At 38.2% G+C, this 23817-nt stretch overlaps 1 protein-coding gene across 3 annotated transcripts; it reads left to right on the top strand.

Moving 5' to 3' along the window:
* The first annotated feature begins 5394 nt into the window (after nucleotides 1-5394).
* On the top strand, nucleotides 5395-22219 carry DIO2 (iodothyronine deiodinase 2). Of its 3 annotated transcripts, none has more exons than XM_031553631.1 (2): nucleotides 5395-6137; nucleotides 16964-17022. In XM_031553631.1, the coding sequence occupies exons 1-2, from the start codon at nucleotides 5993-5995 to the stop codon at nucleotides 17020-17022; spliced, it is 204 nt and encodes a 67-aa protein (XP_031409491.1). In that variant the 5' UTR covers nucleotides 5395-5992. The 3 variants fall into 3 exon arrangements, with proteins under 3 accessions (XP_031409491.1, XP_031409490.1, XP_003206693.3); XM_031553630.1 differs by having other exon boundaries at nucleotides 5406-6214; nucleotides 16964-17536; XM_003206645.3 differs by having other exon boundaries at nucleotides 5407-6214; nucleotides 16964-22219.
* Nucleotides 22220-23817: the final 1598 nt, after the last annotated feature.

Here is a 23817-nt window from a genome sequence, read left to right as displayed (position 1 = left end):
CTAAAATTTTACCTTCATACAAGTCTCTCTGATGCTTTAGATGGATGGGAATACATTAGCATCATAATTTAGAGAGAGCCACATGAGACCCTCCTGTATGTATCTTTCACCTGGAGAGTGAGTGGAAGTCTTTCAAATCTAGACTCAGCTTCTCTTTGGAGTTTGGGGAGTTAATTACAGAAACTACTACAAGAAGATGAAGTTGTTCTGTTCTCACGTTCAGTACATTTGAAATACCTTTCCTCCTCTTGTGCAATATTCAGAAGCCTTATTGATTTTGCTTCTGGTGAAGTCTTTGAATTGTTTTTATTCATAAAATCAACCTTCCTGTTTTTCTTAAGAGAAACCATCTTATCTTTTATGGTGAGTAGGGTGTTTTGTTTTGTTCCAGAATTGTCTGACTCAGCCAGGTATGTTTTAGCATCAGGTTTGTTCACTGTAGTTTATTGGAACAGGGAGATTGTTTTGCATAGAAATTTGAGGTTCATTAGCAAAGGGATGTAGGGACTTTTTCTAGCCTCAAAGTTATCACTATTACACACCCACGCCCACAAGTCAATTATTTCACTTTACTGTCACACAGTGAATGCAGGCTCTTAGAAGGTTCCAGATTGACAGCTTTGAAGTTGGAACAGATTTTGCGGAAGGATCAGTACTTCCATTTCCCATGCACTTCAGTCTTTTTGAAATACGGTCCTCTGACAGCCACAGTTGTAAGCAGAATCTGGGTATAGCTTGCAATATTTTAAGATGTTACTCCCCTACACAGAGGTGTCCTAGCTTTGTAGCCTTTCTTCCTTAATTTGTTTGAATATTGTTTTAGTCTGGAATCTGTTGGCTGAAATGCCCTCCACCTGTAGTGCTGCCTTGTGGACTCAGTGGGCAATGAGATTGGCTTTGTTTTCCTGTTCCACGAATTCCACTCCAAACTGTTGTGAGGAGCTTCCCCATGTGGGTAGTTTGCATTTTCACTACCTATACTCAGTCCCACTGCAGTTAAACTAGAGGCATCAAGACTTCTGGGTGATTAAATCAGCACTTTTCGCAGCTGCCAGTTTCTCAGAACTGGCTGAACTTTCAGATGTGCAGCAGAATGGCAGTGGTAGAATGACCACCAAATCAAACAGAACCAAAGGTGATACAAAAGGTAAATAAGGCAGTAAGGATATATTTAGTGCATTCACCTTTGAAAGGCTGCTAACTGGGTTGTTGCATGGAACAGAAGCAGCTTTAAGCAGGCAGAATGGGGCCGGTTGCCAGCGGGGTGAACGTTGCTCCATTCAAACATAGTGCTGTGGTCATGGTTGGTGGAAGCAGGCAGGGCCTGGTGACACTGTACTGTGGATAATCCATCCAGGTACCATAGTGGCTTGTCCATGAAATTTTATTTTTAATTTAAGGCATTTATTTAAGAAACTATTTTGCTGATCTTAATAAATCAGTATAAATAGATACTTAGTAAACACCTCATGGCATTTTAAGTAAAGGAAATACTGCTGAAACATGGGAGATTTTTCTCTTTTGGCAAAGAAAAATACTGTTTTATAAGAGGAACACATTTTTGTTTGGCTGTAATAAACAAATTTTGCCCAAGGCCAGGGAGGCAAAGGTATGGCTAAGCTAAACTATCTCCTCCCCATCTCAAGCTGTATCACTCTGCAGCTGTGCAATTCTCCAAGGATAAGCTCATAGACACACTAGCTAACTCTGAAACAAAAAGCTTCATTCTTTGATTTTGGCAGTGAAAACAGTGAGAAGCAACAAGGCAGACACACAGGTTGCATTAAATCCTTTGGGATGATTTCTCTCATGAGCCTCCTGGGGTTAGGATCAGAGAAGCAGCTTTGTTGCCTGTCACCATCAGGTACCCTTTCCCAGCTGTGCTACAAAGAGTTCAAAAAAGTCGTGATTTGTTTGAGAAAGTAAGGCTTAGCAATCAAATTATCAATCCAGTCTATTTGTTCTGGGGTCTAGGCTCTTGCATTAAAGTATCCAACTACGGTAAGATTGATTGTTGTGGCAGCACATAGTGTCTGCACATAGTTCAGACACAGAAATGTGAAGTTCTGCACAACCAAGTGAAGACTGTAAAATGCATCATCAGAGATGCAGAAAGTTCTTATAGATCCAGTAAAAAATGAGATCACAGAATATGGCCTGAGCAGCAGTAACTCCACCTCAAATTTCCTGTGTTTAGGCGCAGTTATCAAGAGAGTTGCAATAAACAAAATTGCTAGTTGCCTGTGTCCTAATCTTCACACTACTGTGGTTGAAACTGGGAAAAAAAATGAATCTATGCATGGATATGGTTTTGATGGCACTGATTTCTATAAACATTACAGAATATGAACATCTATACTGATACTGTTGACTTTAGCCACGTACAAGGTCTAGTAACAGTGACTGCTTTAATGCTGTTGGCTTTGCTCATTCCACCTTGACAAATTATGGATGATATGTTTAATTTCCCATTACTGAACCTGACTGCTCCTTAGATTATGGGAAGACTTTTATTTTCTTTTGCTGATGGAGAACTGAGGTACACTGTAGGACTGTTCCCAAATAATACAGGAAGTTATGGCAGAACAGGTAACTGAAATGAGTTTTAACAGAAACTTATCTGTATTCTTCCATGTGTTATCTTCATCCCTGTCTCATTCTTTCTTCCTTATTTGCGGAATTCATATTGTTTTCCTTCAAGACAATGAAAGCTCTGTCCATGCCTCAAGGTCTGAAATATCTAGCATTTCTTCCTTCTTTCATGAAGATCTGCAGGAAAATAACAAGAGACTGTTGATAAGGTATTTGCTGCAGATAAATTTCTGTATTTGTCTTTCAAAAGAGATGCAGTGTTTTTCCCTGTATTTTTGGTATCTGAGAGAAATAAATGCAGTGATGAATTATTTCAGTTTTGAAAGCAAGAAGTGATAACAATATGAAGAAGCAGGAATTAAGATTTCATTCTCTGCTGGGAGCTGTTGTACTCTGTCAAGCTGGGAAACAGTGCTAGTGTCCTGCGGGCACAGACTGCTTCTGAAGTCAGCAGTGGCAAAAATCTTCTTTTTACATTTTCATATAGTCAGAAGAGTTTTGTCCCTGTGGTTGGATTATCAGCATCTCTTCACTGGAGCTTTCAAACTGAGGTAGTTGTGTTTAACTCAATATGCACAGTCTGCCTCAAAGGCAAGGAAAGTGACAGAATAAATATGAAATATCATCTCAAACTTGTGTTCCATGAGCTTCCTGTTCAGCTTTCAATACACTTCAAAGCTCCATAGCTGTCTGGTCTCCAGCTGTTACAAACAACCTCTTCACCCACAAAGCACTCTGTGGGTAGGGGCAGTTCTTTCACAGGAACCCAGAATACATTGTGTTCCCAGCGTAGGTTCTTGCCTGCCTTTACCTCCAGGGAACAGGAAGAGCCTGAGCTGGACTGTCCTCTGTGCTGTTTGCAAACTATTCTTAGAAACAATGGCTGATGATTCATCTGGCATCATCATCAACAACCCTCAAGCCTACCTTTAACAGACCTTCCAATGTAAAGAATGGGGAACTTCCCAGACAGAACCATGTATGTTTTGGTGATGGATCTACAGAACAGTAATCTAGGTTTAAGAGTGCTTGTAATCAAGTGATTACATATGCTTGCCTGAGGTCAGACAGCAAGCTAGTTTTGCAGCTCAGGGGACACCTGTTCCAGTGTTCCAGTGTTGTGCTCACATGAGAAGAACGCACTACCTCATCCATTTGTGGAGGTACATAAATGCCTGCCTATAATCTCTTTTCTTTTCTTTTTTTTTTGTCAAGTTTTAATAATAATGCCAAATATTTGAGGTTGCAGTCCTATCTGTGGCAACAGAGCACAGTCATCACCAATATTCTGACTTACAAATTGTTATAGTTTGAGAAAGAAACACAATGCTTTTTTTTTGTTGTTGTTTATGCTGGTAATGCAAAAGGTCACTGGTTTAATGTGAATAACCTTTAAAAGTTATTTCTTTGAGTAAACATTTGCTGGAAGATATCCTGAGTGGTATCTTTTGCAAATGCCTAATATTGTGCTACTTATAACAAATGTTTCTTTGGAAGCACAAGACAAGATATAGAGTGGCCTTTCTAGAGGGGTGCATGCTAACATAGTGGCAGCCCAACTGCTGTTGCAATAGATGAAAGAAAAAGACCCAAGAATAGAGAAGATTGATGGTGTTTACCTTCTGCAGTTGCTAGAAGTGGAAGGACAGTGATGACTGAAGAAGACTAAAACACATTAATGAAGTTTGCACTGCTCATCAGAGATGTATGTTGATAGAGGTTAGATATCATGCTTGCATCTTTGGGAGGTAAATGTGTCTGGTGAGGAGAGACCACATAAGAATCTAGGGAAGACATCCACTCAAAAACAAAATTATGGATGTCTGCAACAGGAAATAAATGTAATATTTATCTAAGGAAGTCAAAGCCATGCTAAAAAACAACAACAACAAACCGAACAAACAAACAAACAAAAACTCTATGGTACCCGCTAGCATAATAATCACAAGGAAAGAGGTCTAAACTTTAGTGAGGTGTGAAGGGGAGGTTGAATAAAGAGAAATGAATGAACAGGAACAACAACAAAAAAAACATTCAGCATGGGGCTACAAGGGAGGCTTAAAATGTTTGTTTAACCAACTTATAGCTAAAAATGACTTATTCTTGTTAGACTAGTATGTAGATAATTATCATAAGGAATACTGAAGTCTTTAAAGCTCAGCTGATTAACAGCATTTAAAGATGTAACTTTTTTTTGAATAGGGAGACTCATTTTTTCTTTTTCTCTTAGCATCTTCTCTTACATATCAGTAAATGAAGTCAATTCTGAGTGTTTACTTATGTTTCTTTTAAATATCAAGAAGGTAAAAAAGATATTTAAACACTATATGTACTGTACCTAATGGAGGTGGGAGAAAAATGTACATAAATATGCCCTTTCTTGGGATGCATCACCTCACATACCTTCCTGGAAAAGACAAAAGGGGAAAGAAAAAAACAGCCATGAGGAAAAAAAAAAGAACAACAACTTCCACAATAGCAGCCTGCGTTTCTGTGTCACTTTCCACGTCATATGAAAATACCTTTTCCAAATTTTGAAAGCATTTCTTAAGAGCAGTCAGAAGCATATTGTTTTTTTTTTTTCCTCTTTCCTTTTCAAAGCAAAGCAGCGTTCCACCCTTGCTGTCTGTCTCTTAAGAAAAAAAAAAAAAAGTTTTGAGAATTTCACTTTTCTATTCACTGCAGTTCTGGCCAAAGTAAAGCCCTCTTTTACATTGACGTCAAGATCTTTGCTAAGATTAGGGTTTCATTTCTCTATTGCAGCAATTAGCCAGGGAATGTATAAAAGGCTTCAGGGAAGCAAGCAAGAACTCCAGAGGAGAAAGCACTTTGCACCATAGGCAGATAGCAAGAGACAGGGCGAGAGGAGGAAGGCAGGAACGGAGAGAGGGAGGGGGGAAGAGAGGGAGGAGGAAGGGAGTAAGGAACAGAAAGTTTGTATGTCCATAAACCTTTTTTAACAAAAGTGTTGCAGCACCTGGTAGCTAGCTTTACTGACACAGGAGCGGGAGGTCTGTTCAGTGCTTAAATAGCTGAGAAACAATGGGATAGCGCTGGAAAGTTAACAATTAACAATCTCAGCTTAAATTTGGTATCTGCAGGGAGCTGGAAGCACAGCTGCCTCTCTCTTCAGCAAAATCAGGAGGTCTCCTAGTTAAGGGAAGAACTTCTGTTAACATCTTAGTTTCTGAAAATTAAGCAACTTTGAGTTGAATGAGTATCGTGCAGTTATGGCTTTAACCAGCCTGCTCATATTTAACCATCTCTGCTCATTTTGAGGAGTGAGACAGAGAGAGGCTAATGAGGCTTTTAACAAGCTTTTTACTTTGCTTCTATAAATGAGAGAACGGGGCAAAACAGGGAGCTGAATTCATCCGGCAGAAGAGAAGCAGCAAGGAAGATGGGTCTGTTAAGTGTGGATTTGCTGATCACGCTTCAGATCTTGCCGGTCTTTTTCTCCAATTGCCTCTTCCTTGCGCTGTATGACTCTGTGATCCTCCTGAAGCACATGGTGCTGTTTCTGAGCCGCTCTAAGTCTGCGCGCGGTGAGTGGCGGAGGATGCTGACCTCGGAGGGGCTGCGCTGCGTCTGGAACAGCTTCCTCCTGGACGCCTACAAGCAGGTGGGTGCGGGTCGGCACCGGCACGTTGGGGTGGGCAGCTGCGCTGGGCATCCCTGTTGTCAGCAAAGAAGGGAATTACACCGTGCGCTGCACAGAGCCCCCTGTTTGAAGTTAAGTTTTGTGGGAGAGGTAAAAGTAGAAGGGAGCAGTGCTTGTAGTTTGGAGCTGAGAGACTGGAGAGCTGCTGGCTCTTATCTGCCACTCACTCTTTGAACAGCCACTGCCATATCACTTAGCCGTGCCTCAGTTTCCCTGACAGTAAGAATAATAATATTTATGAAGTACTTTGAGATCTGCACATAGGAGTAATTGTACAATGTTCTAAACGCTTTTTAAGTTGTCAGTCATTTGCTATGTGAGATCCTTGGAGATTATGCAAGAGTGCATCTTGAGATAGAGCTCTAGATATTCAGATGTTCTCTACCTAACATAGAATTGCTTTAATTAGTGTGAAGGATAAAACTGAATCTTTATCATTGCACCACCATTTTCTCTTACATATGCATTAATTTTTAGATTGGAAGAAGAATTCAGGTAATAGTAAAACTAGGCATGGAATGAAACAGTGAGCCTTTTTACCTTCTGAAAGCAGTGAGGATGTGTCAGAGATTAAAAATGAATTTGACTGACTGAGGGACAGCTGCCTGGTGATTTAAGTTAATAATGCTAATAGCAGTTATGCAACGTTGGTTTTTTTTTTTTCCCCTTTAAAGTTTTGTACAAACATTACCCATTGGTACTGCCCAGGTCTCATGCGGTGGTTATAACTCCCTTTTATATATTGAGAAAGTGGATACAAAACGATGAAATTTCTTAAACAGGCCACCCAGTTAGTAAGTAGAAGAGCTGGATTCAGAGCCCTGTGGCTTCCAAAACAGTACTTAGTCTGTTAATGTGTTGTCTTATTTAAACCATCTAATTTAACACACCTAGTGATGTCATGAGGTCATCGGGGTCCTATCCAAACAATAGCTCTGTATCTTTTGAAATAATTACTTTTGTATTCTCTCATCCCCTAGACCCCTTTCACATCCTCTCAGTATTTACTTTTACCTAGAGAAGTGAAGAGCTGGTGGTGCTGGTGATTGCTGGCTTTTTGATATAGAATACAAGCTGCTTAGTCTGAAACCAAAGCCACAGAGATGTTAATTTTCAGTATAAGACAAATATAAATAACATTAGTCTTTGCCAAATGGGTCAACCTCTTATTGCCACACTAGGAATCAGCCAGCTGGCTATCCAAATAAAGTAATGCTGAATACTGAAGTTCACTATTCTCCCATCCCTTCTAATTTCTGGTTTTAGTCTTTTCACAAACATTAAGAAGCAGATTTTTCAGCGGCCTTATTAAATGGGTTGGTGAACACTATTGTTACCATTTTAAAGATGAGGCAAGACAGGACAGTTAATGCATGACTTGGACAAGGCTCACAAGGATGTCAGCAGTGCAACTCTGAAACAGCCAAATTTCCACTTCCCAAAATTTTGACCTGTATGTGGCCCAAGTTCTGCAGAAGGTGTGGAGTGGTAGGGAGTCAGATAGTCATGAAGTATCTTCAGTCTCGTTTTGCTTAAAACCATACTTTTCTTAAAGTAGTACTTTACATTTTCCTCAGTACTGTTAGCATCAACAATGGAAGTTGTGGTTAGAGTGGGTTTGTGCTGTTTTTGGTGTTGGCAATGAAATGCGTACCTTGAACTTAGATATCTTCCTTATCACTATTAAATGACATAGATTGCTCAGGCCAATCAATCTCTACAGTCCCTGGAATGAATTCAGCAGAAAAAAATGTGTATAAATGTAACCAAATTTTCTCACCTCATTCCAAAAAGTGTAAATAATGCATTAATGACCGCTGTTCTTAAGACAAAACTAACTGACTGACAAATAATGGAAAGGCTCCTTTTTACTTTACAGAATTATGGGCCACAAAGCTAGAAGGTTATTGGAAAACACTGATTGACACGGGGAGATTGATAATTGTAGAGATTGAATTATAGAAGTGACGAATAAATGGAGCTATGTTAGCTGGAGGAGGAGAGTCATCTCTACTACGAAGTTGGTAGAGGTGAAAAAATATGAAATGTACAATGTCCTATGCCATAAGAGTTTAAAAAATGTGAGAAGTAGTGACATGTATTGGATTGTCCTATGAAGCATCTTTTCCTTAAAATATCTTTTTCTCAGTCCTGAAAGATATTCTCCAGTTTTCATATCTTAATCTTAGCCAATGTAGGAAATGAAAATATTATGGAATCAAGATACTAAATAGTAAATAGTAAAGCTAAGTGCAGTCTGTGTCATAACTTTTATTACTTATTGTTCCAGTTTTCTAGCTGTAGCCAGCTATTAGCAAAGTACTTAAGCAGGTGCTTGAATTCATTCCATTCCGGAATATTAATGAGATAATCACAGATTTTTGGCTAGATTAGCAGAACTGAAGATGGATGAAGTAGACCAAAGCTTAGCAGAAGCCTGGATCAGAGCAGTAACTATACTTGGTTGCACTATGTTTTGTGTGACTTACACAGAATTCTTCCTGAGCACTTTTCACAGCATATTGCATAAAAGTACTTCATGGTCTATTTGTATTTATTGGAAAATTTACTGAAAGCCATTTCAGAGAAAAATCAGTAGGTAAATACAGTGGGTTCTAGATTAACAGTGAATTTATTCTAAGAAAGGAGCTCTGACTTGAGCACATGCAGAACTGAGTGACTTTGTTTAGAAACTAGAGTACAAGAGATTTGTTGTGAATAACTAGAGTATATTTGAGAACAAGATACTGATGCATTTTCTCCTGCAGAAAAACTTTAATATCTTACCCAAATTTGAACTTCCTTTTGTTCTTTTTTTTTGTTCTTCCTAAGTATGGCTACACACGATTTTTTGGTTAAGGCACTTATTTAAGAGGCAAGATTACTTAGCAACAGCTGAAAATTTTAATATCCTCAGTGGATAAACAATGCATAGTTTGATGTTTTGTGTATGGAATGTTTTCTATATTCTCTTTTAATGACACTTTATTTAATTTATTTTCCCTACATTTTACTGTCCAATCAGAATAAAAGTGACTGGTCTTATTTATCTTTGATTTCTCATGTGAATTTTATCAAAGATTAATATATCTCTTTTTACTTCCTTAGCCCTGAAGTTCAGTATCTGTCATACTCAGTGCTGGTATTGTCCACATCGCAACATCTTTGTCATTTAAGGAACCTTCTCTTTCTATCCTTTCCCAAGAGGCAAGCATGTCTTACATTACAATAAGGGAGTCATTAGGATCAAATTAGTTGTCATAAGAGATAAATAGAGCTAGTAGACAAATTATGTTAACTTTATTTAACTGGAAGGGTGCTACTATTTTGTTTAGCTATTATTTTTCAAATTTACTGCTGTGCTTTGTTATCTACAAAAAACAAGATGATTGACTCCTGAAGAGAAAATATTGTATGCATCTGTGTATAGGTATTTACACATTCATACATTTTTCTATTGTACAGATGTATATGCACATGTATCTGTCTCTATACCTGTACATAGGTATGTGTACAAATGCAAAGCATGGATATAAATTTGCTCTTACAGAAGACAGTCCACTTCCATTTCTCCACATATTTATACACACACGTGTATATACCTGTACACACATGTAGATATGGGTGCATGCACACCCACTGCTAAGAGAGTAAAAACAAAAGTTTTGAGAGTGTGTTAGAATATCTTCTGCACGAATTGTATGGTTTCATCTATACAAATGCAGTGAAGCATCTGTTCTAGCCTAGAGCACATACACTGCGTTATGTATCTTAGAAATTTCCAGAGGAAAACATAGAGACATTTTGAAAAGAATATTGTATTTACTTTTAATATATTTTTTTTCACCTAGTAAATTCCATGCTTCATTTAGTACTGGTATGAAACCCATTTCGATGGTTCTAAAGGTGAGAAATTGTTATCTAAGCTGTTTTTAAAATGAGTGCAGTAGTGCCCATGGTTAAGTCTTGTGCTGGGCTGTTTTCCAGTACCTGATGCAAGCTTACTGTTTTGGCAATGCAGTTTCTATTTCTGGTCCCCAACACAGACCTGTAAGGCTACCCTAGAGGAAATCCTTTCTATTCTTCACCTTAGAAGTTTGTAGTAGTTTGTCAAGAGGAGGCTCTCTGCCAGGAATTTTTTCTCAGTGGCATCTTCCTGATGCACTCAAATGATTGGCAGGGTTGTATCTTCATAAGGGGATGGTAACAGATATGTATGTGTAGTTGTACAACTTTCCATTACCTTTAGAAAGGGCCAACAGTGAGTGCTGGCATTGCAAGCTCAGCAGGGATGGGGGTTCTGGCAGAAGGTCCCAGCCTCAGAACACAGGCCCACCTCTGCTTCGGGCCCATCGAGATCTTCCTAACTTCAGGAGGGCACAGTTAAATTACTTTTCACTACTTCTGCCTGCCTAACAGGCACTCCTATTGTTTAAAAAAAGCCCAAAAATGTATGCAAAAGAGGACAGAATGGCAAAGGGTCAACTTTTGAGACGTTAAGTGCATGCTGTGCAACATTATCAAAAAGAAGGATGTGAAGGTAACAGAAAGATGTGTCTTTTACTTGCTCTTTTGCTGTCCAGTATCTCTTTGCATTTTGATGATCTTTTTTGATTGGAAGAAAGACATAATTTATATACTTTTTTTAAAGTAAGGAAGTGTCTTTCTCTGCAGTTGACAGTCATAAAGACAAATTGTGAAATAAATGCTCTCCTAAAGGGTGGGTGTTGTGTAGTTTCAGGGTTTAGGGCTAGACACTGTGTGGTATTAAAAGCTTTTACTGTCTTTATGATCTTCAGAGTTAGCAGAATTGTTTTCATTGACATTTTCAAATAAAAACAATCGTGAAAGAAATGAAAAACAAAACAAATCCACAATTAAAACCTTTCCTGCAGTGTTTGGAACATAAATTCTACAGGGTTTGGGCTCGTCACTGTCATTATTATTAAAACATTGTCATTTTTATTAATATTTAATCATGTTTATTATAAAAGTGGTTAGGGACCAGCCTAGATCAGGGAGTCATTGTGCTAGATGATGTCCTAAACAAGAGCAGCAGGGAGTTTGTCCCAAGGAGCTTGCAGTTTAAACATTCAAGGCAGACAAAGGATAGGAGAAGAAATATGATGACTCTTGCTCTGCATGCAAGTTCTACCCATTTTATTTTGAGGGTCCAACAATTTCCTAAATCTGTACAGTTTTCTGCTTTCACCCTTATGTAGGAAAAGTCCTCACTTGAACTGATTGAAAAGACTGCTTATGTTTTTGCGAAACTTTCTGGAAGCACCCATTTGACCTTAAGATATATATATATATATGACAATTAGCTAGTGTGCATCATTAGAAAAAATCATACCCAGTCCTTGCACCTAAGCTCTGCCTCTCCAGCAAAATCACTACTGTGAGTTCACACACTGCTAAAGCTGAGGAATGAATAATCCTTCAAAGTAATGTCAAATGTCTCCTGTTTGCCTGCTACCCAGACAGTGCTGGTTAACCAGCCGGTCAGTGCAGGCCTCTGGCATCTGTAGGTAGGGTCAGTAAGGGCAGCTTGTGGCACACAGGTGGACAGTTGCCCCAGAGGATAAAATGTCATGGGCCATGCTCCTATCTTTAGGGGATCATAAGCTATAGGGAAGATTGCTATAGTCTCTCTGATCAGGGGAAATAGAATTTTCTTTTTCTTTATGAGAATGTAAGGCAAAAAGCTCCTTTATACTTTCCTTTTGCCATGCATACTCCTTTCTGGGACTGGTAGTTTTTAAATAAAGAGGGCATTGTTTGACTATTTATTTTTATCTGGACTGTTACCTTTTAATTTGTCTCCCACTTTCCTCCCTCAGTTTCACACACCTGAACCTAAATAAAGACTCTGGACTCTGGAGTAACTCTAGTAAATTTCAATCTCTGCTCCCCAGTTCAGGTACTCAAGTATCTTAAAGCAAATTCCCCATGATAAATGAAGAGTTCCCATTCCTGAACACTGGTCCAAACAAGAACCTCCAGTAAATTTTAGCCACTGCAAAACTCTGAGACACGTAAGAAGAGAAAGCAAAAATAATAATATGTATACTTCTGCAGCCAGGGTCTGATTATTATTTGGATGAAGTGCTGAGAAATATCAGGCTATTTGGAGGCTTTGCTTAGCTGAATGGAAACAAATCAAAGGAAAGCATGGAATATGAAAAAGAGCAAAAAACTCCAGGGATTAAGTTCATAACCAACTGCTGGACTCCAGTCCCAAGCACAGCACGTCTGTATTTAAATGGCTAATATCACAGACTGCTAATTGTCTGGCAACACCTATTTTCTTTAGGGGTTTGACACAGCCTCATGGGTCTGCCAAACTGTTTGAAAATCTCTCATGCAGGGAATGAAAGCCATATTTCAGTGCACAGAATCTCAAAAAGAGTTATGCTAAAGCTGATAAAAGCAAAACAACAAAACAGAAAAGGTAAATGAGGAGGTCATATTCTGTCTATTGGGCTTTTCTTATTCTCATGGAACATGAACAACAAAGCTAGCAGTATGTACTATTTTTAGCCTGTAGTTTATGAACAGAGTTTTCTTGCATGTAAGTCTCCTTCATTTTTCTGTCTGCATGTTAAACATCAACAACCTTGCTCCCTTTTACTCTCTCTGCATTCAGAGGTGGAGATGCAGTACCAAGACTCTCAAGCAAACACAAAATTCACCCTAACAATGTGAGTCAGTTCTTTAGGGCCAGGCTGGCTTGCACGCGTGCTGGACATGTGTTTTGCAGGGACAGGTGGCCTGGTTTCCACCTCTGTCTGCTGTCCAGAACGCTCCAGCTCAGTGCTCGAATCATCACACACATAAGTACGTGATTATAGAAAAGCTGGATTGCGTGTGAGGGATATTCTGTTAATTTGTTTCTCAGAATATATATTTTGCCTGCCTTTGTGTAAGATTTCAAAAGCGGTTTGGCTGAATACATGGCTTTTTTGTTTATTTTCCCATTGTGTTGATTTTCTTTTCCAAGAGCTATTTTTTCTTTCAATAAATAACAACAAAGAAGACAACCAAGCCCACAGTGCAGATGATCAGCCAGGATGATATTGTCATCCTGTGTCAATCGGTTCCCGAGCCTGGTGAAATAAAGAGTTCTTTTGGGAACGTCAGCGCTTCATCAAGACCAATTAGTGGAGATACCGCTGCTTGTGTTTGAGCATTAACGACTGGGCAGGGCTGTTTTTTGGAGTGCCTGACACTGGCATGGAACAAGGCACCGACCTAATTACTCTTCTACAAGAGCAGAAAATGCCTTGTGAATACCCTCTTGGCAAGGATGTCTCATTAAGAGGAAAAAATAAACAACACAAGAACTCCTAGAAACAAAAATTAACACGATAGGTAACCTACGGCCATGAGACTCACTTCATGGCTGTGGGAAATGAAGAAAAACTGCTGTAAGGTGGCAGATGATATATTTCTACCTAATTTCCTAAACCTACCTGTTTTTTTGACAGTAAGAAATACGGTAGGCAGGACACAAGCATGCATCGTTGGAGAAGAGTGAAATGCATTACAGTTATTGGAATCACTGTTAAATAGTAGTTGAAGGGCATTCATACATTGGTGCTCAATTGGAGTTGTTTTGTTAGTCTGTTCTTTCATGATTTGCAAACTTCCCTAGGAGAAGAAGCATTTGCTCAGGTAGGCCTGAGCAAAGAGTTGGTAATGAGGAACTTAGAATATTTAGCCTCTCTTTCTGCAAAAATATGATTAAGGAAAAGACTGTGGTTTCTCAGTTAAAGATTTTAGTGTTGGTTAGAGTATTTTTGGTCATAATAGCGTTGTCAAAATAGAATCCGAAGAGTCAGAGGAACAGTTTGCTCAAAAGTTTCTTGTCTCCTGAGCAACTCTGTTTGCTGCTCAGTTGTACTTGCTTCTGTCCTTTTTGCCTTTATTTTCTTCTTTTGAAAAGTGCTGGCATATAACAGGAACTGAAAGTGTGTTGTTCAATTGTGATTTATGAGACAAATCACATGTAATTACTTCTTTTCCTTGACTGATTGAGCACATGCTCTTTAATACTGAGGTCCATTATTTATCCATTGAGTGGGTGCAGCAGCACAGACAACAGCACTTGTCATACTTTGCTCAAAAGATGGATTTTGGGCAACTCAGCCTTGAAAAATCAATTGCTTGGTAGTGTAAGAATGGTTAAGCTTTCTAGGTAAGGGGAATCTAGGGTCTGTGCAGATGTTATGTTTTTTGGAAATTGTCAGCTTAAACTGTGGAACTGTCTATCTGGCTTGTGGATGAATGCAACCCTTAGAATGATAGGATCATTTACAGATGATCTTGACCTTTGTATTTTTTGCTTATATCTGATCTTTCTACACAGACTTCTGCTTTACCTATCTTACTGCATATAATGGTAGAGAGAAATGAAATGTTCAACAGCTCTGCAGAAGAGTATTTACTACCTGTAATGAAGTATAGCACCTCTTAGATGCTGGAAGTTGTCTCTTGTAACACGGACAAACACTACAGTCTGAGTGTCTGAATCTGCCTCTCTCCAGAGAGATGATTTATTCAATTGAGAAGAATTGAGATACAACCTTTTTCCTTCCTTGAGATCAATGGAGAGCCCACTCACACAACAGATCTTAAATTCATTTATTTCAAAATTTGCTTGTTTCCAAGCCTATTTTTTTAACTTTTTTTTTATTTTTTTTTCTAATTGGCCCTAGCAGACAGTGCATGATGCACAGGGGCCATGGAGGGCTGCTCTTTCTTGGGGCAGCACTTACTCCCCTTGGCTGCAGTGCAGCTGCACATCTATTTCCAGAGGTGTCATCACTACATGCTTGGCCTTCCATTGTTCTCTCTCTTACTGAACTTTGACTACATGGCATCACATTTGCATCTCCATTTGCTCCACAGAAAACAGTGGAAATTATATTTATATCCTGCACTAACATACTGTGGGACTTTCTCATGTAATTGTAAATTCTGGTGTCATTAAAAGGAGAGTCTTACAAAATCTGCTTTGGTTAGATTCTGATTCAATTGCTATTCTGATGAAATAATGCGGAGTCATGAATAACTAATCTTGCCCAGTTTAGTCAAGATTCTCGGGAGAAATGCAGGATCCAGTATCTACAAGGTACTTGCCTCTATATCTGTGTGGAGCAGCAAATATATCTGTTAAGTACTCACCTGTTAACTCAGCTTCTTACTATATCTGACTCATCAGAATACCCTACAATGTAATATAGATTAAAAATGTACCCTAAATCAGTAATTTAATCACATTTTACACAGTTCTCATTCAGTGATAACTTCTATTCATTTCATCTGGAGCGTGGCTTCGAAAGGAAGTGAATGAAGAATTAAGAACTTCAGAATTTGGCCTGTATGTGTCCTTTGAAGCAACACTTTTATACAGAATCAACAGGAGGAAAAGACAATGACAGAAAAATAACAAAGGGTAATTGCATAGTTAAACAAGAGCTTGATGTTAAGGGCAGATGCATAAGAATTGCCGTGGCAGAACTCATTAAAGCTAATTATCTTCTGTAGAAAGATTTTGTGATTCCATGCAGTTATCAGCTAAGGATCTTGGAGCCCTCTGCAGGCACCACCATATTCCGGCAATCCCAGCTGAGAGATAATGTTCTGTCTTTGTAGGAAGGGAATTTCAGACAAATGCTTGCTGGATTTCACAATTGCCTGTTGGATCCGAATTATTTCTGGGATTAGGTCTGAGAACAACTAACTTTTACTTCATCTCACTTGAGCTGTCATCAAAACTTTCCCCTTTTCTTTCTGTTTTCATCCAATCTTCTAGAGAAGCACTGCAATAGAAGGGAATTAATCACTTGATCACTAATTGAGTGATTTGAAGAGCGCTGTTATCAACGGTTCACTGTCAAAACAGAATGATGTGTTCAGTGTGTGTCTGCAGAGATGTCTCTTCTGTTTGCTACTCTGAATATTTTCATTTCTGGACTGCAGGATGGAAGAGAACACATATACAAAATCTTCCAATTTCTCAAAATTGAGAGGCACAACATATGCTATGAAGATCAGGAATTTAATGCAGAATGATTCTGAAGAATCAGAAATATGGGATGCTGATCAATGGAGATGAGTGCAAAGCACTAGATTCAGGCTGGGCTGGTGAAGTACACAAGTCTATGATGAGGGAAATGTAGAAAGGTGAAAAATGAAAGCGAGGCACTACAACAGCTCATTAGCTATCTCTTAGTCGATAGTTTACTGTTTTTCCAAAACAGTTATGATGGAAAAAGCAAATATTTGGAATGTATAAACAGGTTTAACTTGTGGAACTAGTGAAGTAATTGTCACAGGAAAAAAGTTGGAAGAAACAGAAGGTAGTCTACCTGAAGGCAAGTTAGAGTCTGCAAACATAGAAGAGTTCACAGGGCTATGTTTATGGTAGACAGGACAAAACAGGTCCTGGAACCAATTTTCTAACAATAATGCAGTGGTATACATGTCAAGAATGACACATTTTCCTGTACTGTGAGTAGGAGTGGACTAGATGAACTTTTTGATGCTGATGCTTCTAAAGATTTGAAAAATCCTGAATCCCCATGCTAAAGCAACTGCAGTACTATTTGAATAGGTATTTATTGATTTGAATACAATAATCATAAAGGATACTGGGTAAGAAATCATGCTAACTTTCTATAATATTCTTTGTTCTGTTGTCAGGTCAAACTTGGAGGAGAAGCTCCAAACTCCAGTGTAATCCACATAGCCAATGGCAATGACGGCAGCGGTAGCAGCTGGAAGAGTGTTGGTGGTAAGTGTGGGACCAAGTGCCATCTTCTGGATTTTGCCAACTCTGAGCGGCCACTGGTTGTTAATTTCGGCTCAGCTACTTGACCACCGTTCACAAGCCAGCTGTCTGCCTTCAGCAAGCTGGTGGAAGAGTTCTCTGGTGTGGCTGACTTTCTGTTGGTCTACATCGATGAGGCTCACCCATCAGATGGCTGGGCTGCTCCTGGTATCTCCCCCTCTTCCTTTGAAGTTAAGAAGCACAGGAATCAGGAAGATCGATGTGCAGCTGCTTACCAACTCCTGGAACGCTTCTCCTTGCCACCTCAGTGTCAAGTGGTGGCTGACTGCATGGACAACAATGCTAATGTGGCCTATGGTGTTTCATTTGAGCGAGTATGCATTGTGCAGAGACAAAAAATCGCCTACCTGGGAGGTAAAGGCCCCTTTTTCTACAATCTTCAGGAGGTTCGTCTTTGGTTGGAGCAAAACTTCAGCAAAAGATGAAATCCATTCTCTACAGAAGATATGTCAACAGATGTGTCCCTTTATGGTGATGTAAAAGGGAATTAAGAAAATATATGCTGGCTTGAATAAGGCCTTTAGATGATTGCAGGAGAACACAATTGATAACAAGGTTGAACTAGGAAAAGAAAATGATGAACCAACTCACATAACCATTATTGTAAGAAAAGAATCCCACTCCTGCACTCCCTATGGGACAGAAAAGGTGAAGAGGCTCTGGAGGAAACGTGTTGCTGGTGTGCAGGAAGAGAGATGAGGTAAGATTTGTCTCCTGGAGGAACCCATCTTGTGAAACATCGATGCTGGGGTGAACTGGAAGCCTTGCTGCCTGGAAGACAGTCTGTGGAAAGGAAATGCTATGCATTTCATCAATAGCATTTCTTCACTTTCCTGTGGCCAATGCAAGCAATTTTGAAGGATCCAGGGTCTTGCAATGACTTTGCATAGAAATGCAGTCGAGTGTGGCATTCCTCTCTTGGTAAAGATTTTCTTGTTTAGAGACTACGTGAACCATCATGCAATGCATTGTGCATGCACATGATCAAGATGAAACATTGTATGTGTATGTTGGTATTTGTACTCTCTATGGACATCTCTGCACAGCATATTAATGATGCAATTCTATCTATATGTTTGCATCCAATAGGTAGGCCTATGCCTGCTGAGAGAGATATTAAAATCTTTGAAGTTGTACCAAAAAGAGAAAGATGATCAACTAAGCCCATTATGATCCACGTTGAAAACTAAAAACTTGGACTATTTGTAGCAAGACAGCAAGAGCCATCTAGTATTGGTATCATGAGACAAAACTCCGTTGATGCCATCTCCTGGTTCTAAGAGCTGGCAGCAGCATACATTTATCAATATTCTCTCATTCTCTCTCTTTCTGTTCTCCCTTGAACTCTTTCTGTCTAGAACTAAATTTAAAGGTTGCTTCATTTTTAGATTTTTTAAAAATAACTTATTTCTCTCTTTTTTTGTTGTTGTTTTGTTTTGTTTTGTTTTAATTTTAGTTTTATTTTTATTTGAGTTAATGACCACACAGATGCATTTTGGGGATGGGGAATCTTTTATACAACATACTTTACCTCACTGAAATGAAAAACTATCTGTCCCTTAACCTGTTAAATGTAGTCAACCTGATTTTTGCTGTAGTAGATACTTGCAATTAGTTTATAGCTAGATTAGTTTAGCTGAAAGTTAAGTAGTTTGCAACCTCAAAATTAATGAGCTGCTCTTCTGCTCTTGGATGAGACAGTAGTCTGTGTTTGTTTCACTAGTGCTCTCAAGTCTCTTCTCAGAAAAACAAGGAGGACAAACAGTGTGAATAAACGTGAGTAAGTGTGAAAGATGGCAGAATTTTCATAGGAATGGGTTTGAGGAATATTTTAATTATGTTTTAAGAGACGATGTCAATTTAGAGTAGACATTAAATTTACGTATATTAAAAACTAAAATTTTCATTAAGCCTGATAAAAGGACATGTTTACAATTAGCTAACCTGTTAGAGCTTAGACATGAAAGCTCATAAGAGGAGACAGACTATCAAGTATTTTCTCAGCTTTGACATAAACATGAAACAGGTAAACAGGGTAAATATCAAATTAGTTCCTTTAATTTCTCAACCTGCCAATTATCAGGAAGATGATGTATTAGTACTAACATATGAAAAAACAAAAAATGCATAAATATTTTAATTTTTAGAATGTCTCTTTAATGTTGTGTATTTCTTTTTGCTTGGTTTTCGGTCAAGTTAGCCAATTAAGAAGGCCTTTAGAAATGTATTTTCAAGTACAGATCTAAAATAATGACAGTAACATGAGTGAGTTCTACTGTTTTCTGGTTCAAACTTCCCTTTCTTATATTTTCTTCTGGAGACCATTGAAGTTAAACGTGCTTATACGACCTGGCAAAGTGTATCAGAAGAAGGGTATACAGAATGCTCTTCAGGCCTTCTGGTGAGCCTAGTTTCTCAGAAAGAGTATGTGTGTGTTTATGTATACATGTATGTATGCACATAAATATGCATTGTATGTTTGTATGTATGCATATGTATGTATATGTATACAGGTGGTATAAGTGGTGTCTAAGGCCAGTAATAACAATCATACTGTCCTTCCATTCATTAATGTTACTGTAACTTATTTCTCAGCGTGAGAGATTGTTATTCGTCCTCACGCCTAAATGTGGTATATCACTGAACTTTTAAAATCTAATATTATAAAAGTAGTGACATAGCCAAACTCCTTGATTTATTGAATCTAGTGTCCTGCCTCTGACTGTATTAGATGCTTCAGGTGAAGGTGCAATAATTTCTTCTGGAATTTTTGTTATTTTCAGATGTTATTGGTTTTGTCATATCTAATGTGATCACTGATGTCTCCTTATCTCTAGGAGATAGGCTAATCCAGAATTATGAGACCTAGCTATTTCTCGAAGTAGGTATTCTAAAATCAAACCTCATTTTAAGATTTGAATTAGCTGCTCAGAAGTCATTCTTATCTCCTGCTCTTGTATGTTAGAAAGGTATAAAAACAATGATCCCAAGTTTTCTTTTATATGTCAGTGCTTACATTCTTCACATAGAAATTTACATATTGTTTTACATTTGGCTTATTTTTTCTTAAGCCACATAGTAAGTCACACTCTTGTATAGGTTCATATTCTTTGCCTTTTTCTGAATCTTCTGTTTTTGCTACACTGTTCTTTTACTCAGGTGGATAGAGCTGCGGATATTAGTCCAAGTGAAAGCATGCATTGGTGTACCCAGCACATCATCTTTTCCTTATTATATTCTTAGTTATCTGAAACTTCATAAATCTCCATATCCTTTGTAAAACTCGAAGTAGCAAGTCTTTTCTTTCTGTCTTCTCTTCCTCATCATATAGATGAAATCTCAACTGTTTATGTGGGAAATGGTTAGCACAGCCGTTAAAACATACCTTTAGCTTGGAGAAGGGAGTCTGACTTAGTTATTCAATTAGTTAATACCTCTTTGCATACCTAAAGTTCCATTTAATTTTCAAGTCCATTTTCTTTTCCTTTTGGATTTCTGTTATTTTGCCTTAGTGCAGCATCTTGCTATTCATAGATGCCTGTTGATCACACAGTATAAAAGAATTATGAAATTGGCTGCTCTAAATGGGAAATCCACAAGGATTTTCCACAAGAAAAAATACACAATAACTTAATTTCTTTCTTGGCAACATGAATGCTTTACTCAGCCCAAAACTTAAAGATGGTTAAGCCTCAATGAATATCAAGACAGAAATACGTTTTGTAAATGCTTAAACTTCCCCAGAAAATTTGCAGTCAGTAAGCAAGGGAAATATTTCAAAAAGAAATAGGCTTAGAGTAAAAAATATGTTCTGTATGTGTATGATAGACGCACAAGGTCTTCAACTTTTTCTTGGCAAGATTGAAATATCTTTTAGGAAAGGTTTGAAATTAAGCTTTATACATTTTCAGTAGTTGATGAAAGAAGAGGAGGCATATCAGATACATGAAATTGTCAGGTAACTGTGGGCTATTTTGTATCCAGGCAGAAAGTTTGCTACCTTGTTAGTATCCTGTTTCATCATTAGTCTAGTCTACTGTGAGGTTGGATTTACTTCTATCTCTTACTCTCACTATTTGAGGGCGCTAAACCACATTACTCACGGTGCTTCAGTATGACGTACTTATTGAGCAATCGCTTGCCAAATAGGTGCCTGAAAGTATTCTGGAAGACTAGCGTTTGTAATAGAGGCTCTAATAATGTGCCTCGATATTAGTATGGGAATCTTCCAGTACTTTTTCTTTTTGAGCAAGGTAAATAAGCCATTCTGGACTATCGTTCTACGTTGTTCTGTGCTTAGCATCATTACTTAGCACTGTATAAAATGAATGTAAAACATTTTGTACAGAAAACAGTAGCATTTTGCTGTTGCTTGTGTAGACAATGACATAAATTTAAGGCAGCAGGAAAGATGTCCTGTCCTTTAAAAAGAAGGAAAGATATTCCAAAACATGTTGTTAAACAACTGTCTGAACACTTAGAAAATGCTACCATTTGTATGAAGGTGATCTTGGTGGGAAAACCCTTAAAGCTTCTCAGAAAGATATCAGTGATTCACTGAGGTGTGCAGGGATGGAGGTTATGTTTCTGTATGTGTGAAAGTGGCTTTTCTGTGATGTGGAGTATAGGTTTAATGGTTCAGACTTTCATTCACTATAACCAAAGCAATAAGAGATATCAGGTAGGGAATACTGGCCAGTTTTGTTCAATTCTACACCATGTCAGTGCTGGATCCATGTTCAGTTACCTATGGACCCAATGCAGAGACTTCAAAGAAGAGAGACTGGGGTGAAACCTGAATGCTTGTGTGTTTATGAAGAGCACTAACAAAAGAGTAATTGACTCAGTTGGTGTTCAGATGCTCTCACACTGGCATTCCTCTGTGCACCTTGGTGTCTGTGTGTTTGAAAGGAGGGGAGTCTCTTTAGGGCCATTAACAACATTTCTGAGGTGTAGATGCCTGTGTGTACTGATTATAAGTGTCATTGTTTAAATGTCAAAAATACACTTTATAGGAGAACCAGCAAAATTTTGTTACAGTATGGTGCTCCGTGAAATGTTTTCTTTGATTTCTTTTATTTTTTTTCTCATATTATAATAAACTATAAACAAAAATGTATCTTTTCTATGTCTTTTTGTTCTAATGCTGGTTATTAATGTTCAGTGGAATTGACATTTGACCGGGGAAACTTAAGTAAAATATTTAATAACATTGTTCATCATCATCCTGATTTGATTGTAAGCAATATGAACAAATCCCTACATAAATGCTGAGAGTTATGTTTTCGTTATCTAAGAGAGAAATTGAGATACTCAAACAGCAATTGAGTCTGCATGGAATTACAGTATTTTAAAAAAAATTGTGTTCTTGAAAAAAGCATAAAAATCCTCATATAGCACACAAAACTTGGTCAAATTTCTCGTGAATGCAACTGTTACACATGCAGCTTCCACTTCAATGAACACGAAAAAAATAATGAACCGCAAACTTAAGTGAAAAATAAAATCATAGAATCATAGAATCACTCAGGTTGAAAAAGACCTTAAAGATCATTGAGTCCAACCATCACCTGACCATTCTACCCTAACTCTAACAACACTCTGCTAAATCACGTCCCTGAGCACCACATCCAAACAGTTTTTAAACACATCCAGGAATGGTGACTCAACCACCTCCCTGGGGAGCCTATTCCAGTGCTTAACAACCCTTTCTGTAAGGAAGTGTTTCCTGATATCCAACCTAAACTTACCCTGGCGCAACTTCAGGCCATTTCCCCTCATCCTGTCACCAGTCACCAGTGAGAAGAGACCAACTCCACTCTCACTGTAAGCACCTTTCAGATATTGGAAGAGAGCAGTAAGGTCTCCCCTCAGCCTCCTTTTTGCCAGACTAAACAGCTCCAGTTCCTTCAGTCTCTCCTCATAGGGCACATTCCCCAAGTCTTTCACAAGCCTTGTTTCCCTTCTTTGGACATGCTCCAGCACCTTCATGTCCTTTCTGTACTGAGGTGCCTAAAATCACTGTCACAGGTAAGAAAAATGTAAATAGAAGAAAGTCCTGCAATTTCTGAAATGAACTCACTTTGTGATTTAAGCTATATTTTAGAATTTTTCTCCTCTTTGTCACCTTTGTAACAGTAAGCCTTAAAGGACCTTATATCTGAAAACAACTTGTGAATATAAGGAATTAATATAAAAAGAAATCACCATCAGGAAAGATATGGAAAATGTTATGTCTTTGTGTCCTGAGCAGAAAAGTTCGCTATGGTGTGCTTTTGAAAACAAAACAAAAAATCTCTTTGCATTATCCAGTTAAGGTTGCAAAAATAATCTACAAAAATACAGAAAGAAGATTTAAGCTATGTGAACATTCTTATAATCTGGCTGACATGTTATGACCTTTGTATAAATTGTCCTTTATATCAATTTTTTCTCTTCTGGAAATACCTTATGTGAGTGAGCATCCTGTTCAAAATCTTAAGGCCTCATTACGTCACCAGACTAGGAAAGAAACAACCATTCTAGGTCGTATAAATCAAATATGAATACCTTCAGGATTGAAGTTCCTGGTAAGATGTTGCCTGTTATATTAAATTAAAGAACAGGTAGCAAGAAGAGAGGAAAAAAAAACACAAAAAACCTCTCTTTTTGAATCAGTATTTCCCAGATTTTCATATATATAATATTTGCATTGACTGTTGTGATT

Source organism: Meleagris gallopavo, chromosome 5, assembly GCF_000146605.3.
Source record: "Meleagris gallopavo isolate NT-WF06-2002-E0010 breed Aviagen turkey brand Nicholas breeding stock chromosome 5, Turkey_5.1, whole genome shotgun sequence".
In the NCBI taxonomy this organism is placed as follows: domain Eukaryota; kingdom Metazoa; phylum Chordata; class Aves; order Galliformes; family Phasianidae; genus Meleagris; species Meleagris gallopavo.
Note: the sequence above shows the minus strand (reverse complement) of the source record. Positions and strands in the feature narration are given on the sequence as shown.